At 38.9% G+C, this 7,447-nt stretch overlaps 1 protein-coding gene across 1 annotated transcript in view; it reads right to left on the minus strand.

Moving 5' to 3' along the window:
* The window catches only part of LOC102205644 (guanine nucleotide-binding protein G(i) subunit alpha-2-like), a 60,659-nt gene that overhangs the window by 14,760 nt on the left and 38,452 nt on the right, over window positions 1-7,447 (minus strand). Inside the window, exon 2 of the mRNA XM_005741372.1 lies at window positions 2,115-2,157. Coding sequence (XP_005741429.1) covers window positions 2,115-2,157 — 43 coding nt within the window. The remainder of the gene's footprint in view (window positions 1-2,114; window positions 2,158-7,447) is intronic.

Here is a 7,447-nt window from a genome sequence, read left to right on the forward strand (position 1 = left end):
TACCTCTGGTGCAAATTACTGACCTCTGTCATCATTTTAAGTGGGGGAACTTGCACAATCGGTGGCTGACTAAATACTTTTTTGCCCCACTGTATTAGAAGAGTGAGTGGATTTTCTTATTTTAATTTAGTTTTTATTGTTGGAATATGCTTAGTTTAAATTTAGTTTTTATTAGTTAAAGTGTTAGTTTCAGTCTTTTTAACTATTACTTTGTTTTCTTTTATTACTGTACGGAGGGCATGTGTCAAAGGCTAGATTTGGGAAAAGTCAACACGTTTTACAGGAAAAACACAAAACTTCATGAAAGCAGCTGACTCAGTGTTTTAGACATCCAAAGTCTCAATAAACACACTCATCAGTGCCTCATCAGGCAGCATTATTGTGTTTATTTTATATCAGTTAACTTCCCAAGTTCACAAAATACTTTCAGTTTAATTCTTTTCAAAAGACCAGTTTTTATTTTTATTTATGTTAACTAAAGTGTTTTGTCACATGTAGTTTTAGTATTTAGTTTAGTTTTTCTTAACTATATCAATCTTGTTGATTTTTTTCCTCATTTAACCATTTTATGACAGCTGGTTTCAAGGCCTATAATGGTTGTTGTATTGGTCTGTGGTGTCATGTACAAAAGAGTGACATCCCCACAGCCTCGTCACCATCTGTAGCAGCACTGAGGGCGTGGCTACTTGCTACAATATTCTTTGAACAATTTTATTGTTTTTTCTTCCTAAGTTTTTTCTCTGACTTTCACCAGTGGATGTGGCGTCACTTTTGGGCTGCCCCAACTTCTGTGAGGGGGACACCGGTGGGTATAATGGGCCTGTATGCACTGTGGACCGGAAGGAATTTTTTAGAGAAAAATTGTAATCCACTCATTTTGTCATTTCCTGGAAATGTCAAATTTTTTGGCAAGCTCAAGTTGTCACAACCTGGATGTTTACCTGTAGAATTTATTTATAGTACTTTAATATTTTCAAAACTAGATTAAAAGAAACCCCCTCAGTAATGCTGCAGGCCCCCTGGGAGTCTCACACCTTTTTTACAACAAAAATTCTTCTTTTCATCATTATTAGTAATGGAAAAATTCCACACACACCAAATATTACATTTATTTTGTACTCTGACGAAGGAAGACAAAAATGCTGAATCTCTTTCTCTCTCTTTTTTAGTTACTATGGGATTAATGCTAATGATGCATCGAAAAAAAACAAGAAAAAAAAACAACCCACATCAAGCATATTAATGTGCCTGTGAGCAGGTTTTCAAGAACTATATGAGTGCTTAGTAAGCTGCAGCAAGTGAAGAAAATCTACACAATGTGTATGACCTGATGCGTATTTTATGCATTCGTGCACCGGAAATAAATGTTCGATATCAGTGTAAGAGCGAGTAAAGAGTGTTTCAGAGACTGATGAGAGTGAGAATCAGGCGAGAGACCAGCAGTTTCATTTATGAGTACAGAGTAATCAAAGCCTATAAATACACAGGAGAAACCATATTAGTGCTTGTATGACGAGCTTCTCATACAGTTACTACATCTGGTGTAAATATTTCTACAAAACCTCTAAAAAAATCCTTGTATCCTTATCAGTCTGTCTGACAATTTCAAGTTATGAAGCAACCATCTGGCCTGCACAATATAAAATCATCACTTTTGACAAATAAAATTAACACTTGTGATAAATATATAAATATTCTGTGTATATTAGCTACAGTATACAGTTCCTTATAATTTCTGCTTTAAATGTACTTTTATTGTTATTGAACCACACACACCAAATATTACTGTTTTATAGTGGCACAAAGCAACAATTTGTCTTATTTATCTTTTAATAATGGAGCCTTAAGCCATTATTAAAGGCTCCATTATTAAAATGCATAAAAGACATATGTGATGTTTTTTTTCCAAGATTATAGCTCTCTCACTAATTTGTTCACACAAAACAAAAGAAAAACAGGTGGCTCAAGATGTACTTAAAATGAATAGTTAAACAACACCAATGGCACATTTATACTTAAGCATAAGTGATTTTATACAATCACTTATGCTTAAAACATATACTGAATTGGCATTCATGATGGGAGGAAAAGCAAAACAATGAGCAGTCACTCACTTCATCTGCTTCACAATGGTGCTCTTCCCCGACTCCCCAGCACCTGCAGAGAGAACAAAAACAGGCAGAGGTTAAAAATATGCTCCTGTTAGCTGAGAAATGTAAACAGGCAGCCAGTAAGGCTGGCTCACATCTGGACCCTCGTCTTATCCCCTGCATAAGTCAGCTCTACAGTCTGAATTCAAACGGCAATGCAGGGATCTGTTAATTCCACAGCAGACACGTCACAGCCACTCTCAAGAAACTACTTTTATCGTAGTTAACATTTTAATGGAAATGTCTTGCACTGATAGGATATAGGCTTTTCTTATCCTCTACTATGTTTATTCTAACAGCCTGAGGCAACCAGAGAGAGCTCATCTGCCACAAGGAATCTAACACTACACGCAGACGTACACCCAGGGGTGCCTGTCAGTGCACTCTCTGCTCGTACTCGCCTGGGGTAAAGTCTTTATGGGATGACCCTCAAAATACACTGCTACGCAGCATGCAGCACGCACAATCAAGCCCCAGGGTAGGAATGGGCCAAGATACTTTCCACAGACAGCTGTCAGCTCCTACTCCTCCATGGTATACAAGTGAAGACACTAATAGATCACATGCAGTTCGCCTTTCAATAAAAACAGCTTACACAAACATCCAAAGATTTAGATTAACTAAAGTCGCTTTGTGTGCGGTGTGTACTATGATTAAATATATGACCAAAAACCACAGCAATGTCTGAGTGGACAAAAGGTGAAATTGTGCTGTTGTTCAGCAGGATATTGCGACATTCTCAAATTTACGTTATCCTCATGGTTATGAGGCAACTTGCAATTCACACCATGATGGAGTATTCATGAGGCAACACAGTCTCTGCGGCACATTATGAAGAAATGGAAGAAAGATGGACTGTCCCTGGCTCTTTGAGTGTAAAGTAAAAATTACAAACTGATTCCGTATTTCAAATAACAATGATGCAGGTAGAATAAATAAAAATGTGGGGTGTTCACAACATTTTAATCGATTATTATTCTCAGAGTTCAGATCAAATACTTACACTTGAATAAATCATATTTGCTGTCATAGACTTTTCTTGTTTTATTTATGTTGTATAAGCTGAAGCAGTAGTATTTAGTAGTAGTTAATAGGGCTGGGCGATTGGGCGATATAAACGATATACGATAGACAATAGAGATTTTGACTATACCGCTCTATCGCGATAGCGTATGTTGATGATGTCATCAAGCTGCGCCTGTTTTGGTCGAAAGCATCGCAGCGGCTACAACCATTATCATCTGCAAATTATGCCAGCCGACAGTCATAGCAGAATCAGAATCAGAATCAGTTTATTGCCAAATGTTGAGCAGGTTTACAACATTAGGAAATTGCTGCGGTGCTTCAGTGCAAACATAGTGTCATAAATTGCGATTAAATAGACATGAAAAAATAAAAATAAAAGTAGGAATAAGAATTAAAAGTGCTATGTAGCAAAGAGATGAAGCACTTTTGGAATATGGGGAAAGCCAAAAACTATGCTTCCTCCACTTCCGTAACATTGATTCATTAATGTTGAATTCTCTCACAGCTGTTCTATTCCCATGTTGTTGCAGTATATTAATAACTAACCTCGCATTGTGGATGAATAATCTCAGTTGTTCTCCTGACTGAAGTTTGGCCCGTGTATAGCATCCTGCTATGCGATTGCATTTGTCCCTAACCACCAGAATCCCTCACGTTAACTTTTATCGAGTGGAAAAAAAGTTGGCGTTCATCCTCCAGCTCCACTGTGCTAATGTTATGCTAGCATAGCTGTGTCGCTAGCAATCACGTAGCACAACATTATATACCAGGTAGTCCAACTTCAGTAACCCTACAAACGGCACTGCTGTTTAGTTTTCTGTCTTCATTTATGTTGGAAGTGATAGCAGAGCTGTACGTTTTAATTGGTTTCAAAAATCTCTCAGTCAAACATGGTATGAAATGTTTAGGTGGAAACTAGCGAGCTAACTTCCTGTTAACTTCTAACTCCGTTAAATTTAATAAATTCTGTTTTCATGGATGTTAAACTTAATTGTTACACCTGGTAAAGCAGCAACGCTGATGATTTTATTAAAGATGAAAGAATTTAGACTGTTTTTAACTCTGTGTTCTTTTGGAGTTTTGGACCCAGATTACTCCGCGAAGCTCCTCACTGCGGCAGCCGTAATGCTCTGACAATCCATCAAGCAGTGCCGCTTACCAAAGTTGTACTAAAACATTTTTTAACAGATTTCTGCACGCCAAAATCGGTTCAAGGTCCTTAAGCACAACCAGAATTCATACATAAGGCACAATCTCGATTTTTGAGAAAATTAAAGGATTTTAAGTGTGCCTCATAGTGTGGAAAACACTTATACAGAAGAAAAGAATATATCGCGATATATATTGTTACCGCACGTGCTTCAAATTATACCGCGATATGTATTTTAGGCCATATCGCCCAGCCCTAGTAGTTAATAGGGATGGGTACCGGTATCGCACCAGTTCTGACATAAACGGTAGTAACCAGACCGAAAAGCAGCGCACATTTCGGTGCTTTTTTTCCCGGTGCTTTTTTTTTTCCTGAGCTGTGATACACTTTAGATTCTAGCCAATCATTTTACGTTGCCAAGGATAGTAGGCGGGTCCAGGTACGTACGTTCTTTTAGAGCAGAGCTACAGATTAAAAATGCCCAAGGCGAAGCGTTCAAAAGTCTGGCTGTACTTCACAGCAAAATATGCAAACTCAGCAGCCTGCAACAAGTGCTTTAAGCTGATACTTTGATACAGGAGTATCAAACTATGGAGTAAACAACATCCCCCAAAAACACGAAGAGGAGAGTCCTGGCCCCTAGCCCTGCCAGTGTAGCAGAAATGATGACGGATGATGATGCAGCAGCAGCCATTCTTCTCTGCGTGAGTAGCTTAATGTTGTTCGTGTGTAATTTACATTGAGTAGGCTAACCGCGTTATTACATTAATGCATGTAAGGTGAACTAGCAAACACTGTCGTAGTTACATGTGGCTGTCTTCTTGTTTGATGGCAGATACTTCCTTCACCCTGGCCAAAAAGGCTAAAATGACCAAAGAAAAAGTGGAAAACAGCTAAACATGAGAGGTTTTTGGACAAAGTTTGTGTTTTTTCCATTGATTAAGCACTGCTCCCAGCCAAGAGTGATACCATATATGCCCCATAGCTGCAGAAAAGGCTAACATTGTTATCTTTTTACAAAAGAAACAGCTGAACATGAGAGGTTTTTGGACCAATTTTGTGTTCTCCATTCTTTAAGCACCGGTTTGAGCACCGTTTAAGCACTGGCACAGTTTCAAAAGTACCGGTTTGGCACCAGTATCGGATAAAACCTAAACGATACCCATCCCTAGTAGTTATTTTAACTATATAGCAATAACAGGGCCCTCTTGGGAAAAAACACAGAGTTTATAAATCTGACTGACCAGAGCTGAGATAGCTAGCCTTTCTCTTACCACACCTACACACAGATTCTTCTGAAAGTAGTAAACAAGCACTTTGGAGTTTGACCTGTGAAGCTAAAACTGCTAACAGAAATGAGTAATGATGTCTGGCACATACCTTGATGCCACTGCTGCTTTGATTAACAAATAACTAGAAGCTTTTGATATCGTATAATACAAATACTTTCTGTGATAATTGCACTGATACTACCAATCCTGTTATTTTCACACAGCATACTTTGATCACCATGTCTCATTTTGAACTACACAAGTCCAGAAGACTGCAGATCCATAAACACAGAGACAAGTCATTCCCACATGCCATTTCAATACTAGTGCTAGGAAACATTTCATGAGTCAGTGCTGAATAGAGTCCCTCCACAGTTACCTATAACTTGTGACTGAATACACAAAATGTCAGACAATCCAACTGCCCCACATGCTAGACTTAGCCCCTTCTTTAAAAAAAAAATATATTTTCAGTATACGCAAGGACATGAAACGACAAACAAATTGATGCATATACTTTAATTATATGAAGAAAATGCAGCAAGGGATCACACTGCTGGTGGAAAAGCAGCAGATGAGGAAAAGTGGAAAATAGGGGGAAAATAAATACTGTCCACTGCCTAGCAACTGGGCAATGTGCACGACAGTTGTGGTTGTGTCTGACTCATGGCAAAAAATGAGGAGAAAAACAACACAGAGGGGGAAACAGGACTGCCAGTGCCCAATGTCCAGTTTCATTTGAACAAGATCAGTCAGCTTTAGTGTTTAGCTTACTCTCACATGAGTATGTTAAAAACACACACAAACATACACACAATATAAAAGATGAAGAATGTTAGTGTGCATACATGCGTAGCTCATCTTGCTTGCACGAGTGTTGCTGAAGTAGGGCTTATTAGCATGAAGATGTGTAGTACTAGGAAAAGCAGCAGGGAATTTGTAAATCTCCCAGCAAGACTCAGGAAATTGTCTGATTACTGATGGGTTACCATGTGACTGGCAGAACCAACACAGAGATAGTACAAGGTGCCAGGAAGCCCACAGAATTAACTGGGGTCCAGCTGCAGCTGGATGAAGCTGAGGCCTGACCCGTACATCTCCCTGTATATAATCTGTGAATCTTTGAGCTTCTGTACCAACATTTCTTCAAAATGGTAGTAAAAACTGAATCGTACACTCATGTCTACAACCCAGCAGCAGCAGAAGTAGCACAACGAACCAGATTACAAATATCGAGAGCTGCACGACCAGCCAAAATGTTGAGACATCAACACACCGTCATCTAACAAGCCCTTCGGAGACTGACTGAATTTCCAGATTTGGGGATGGGGTGGGCTGTCATTAATACATTTGTGTTAAAGGGAAATGATCCCAAATGACTGTGGTACTTTTTGGATGTATTCCCTTCACACATTACATCAGCACAAAAAGAAAAAAACTTCAATCAAGTCCCAGGTCGCCACAGAGAGAAGAACTTATAATCGCAGAAATGGAGAGAATGCATCAATTCCACCGGGTCAAAAACAATCCATTTGTGCGTGTGGTTGCTCCAGGCCACCCAGTGAGTTTCATTAATTTAACTGTTAAAGAGCAGAGAGAGATTAAGAAAAAACCATGTCATGTATAGGGACCCATTTGGTTTGTGATTTCTACTCAGTTAAAACCTAAATGAGTTTGCCTGTAATTGGGTATCTACCCTTTTTTGCAGATGAGCTGGTAGCTGCTTTATAGGGCTGAACGATATATCGCATTTGCGATAATATCGCGACATGATCAAGTGCAATTTTCTAACCGCAAAGGCTGCGATTATACTCTGGACATGTCCAAATTCATGGGCTGCATCCTCCTGA

Source organism: Pundamilia nyererei, unplaced genomic scaffold (genome assembly GCF_000239375.1).
Source record: "Pundamilia nyererei isolate P.nyererei 1_Seehausen unplaced genomic scaffold, PunNye1.0 scaffold00110, whole genome shotgun sequence".
In the NCBI taxonomy this organism is placed as follows: Eukaryota; Metazoa; Chordata; class Actinopteri; order Cichliformes; family Cichlidae; genus Pundamilia; species Pundamilia nyererei.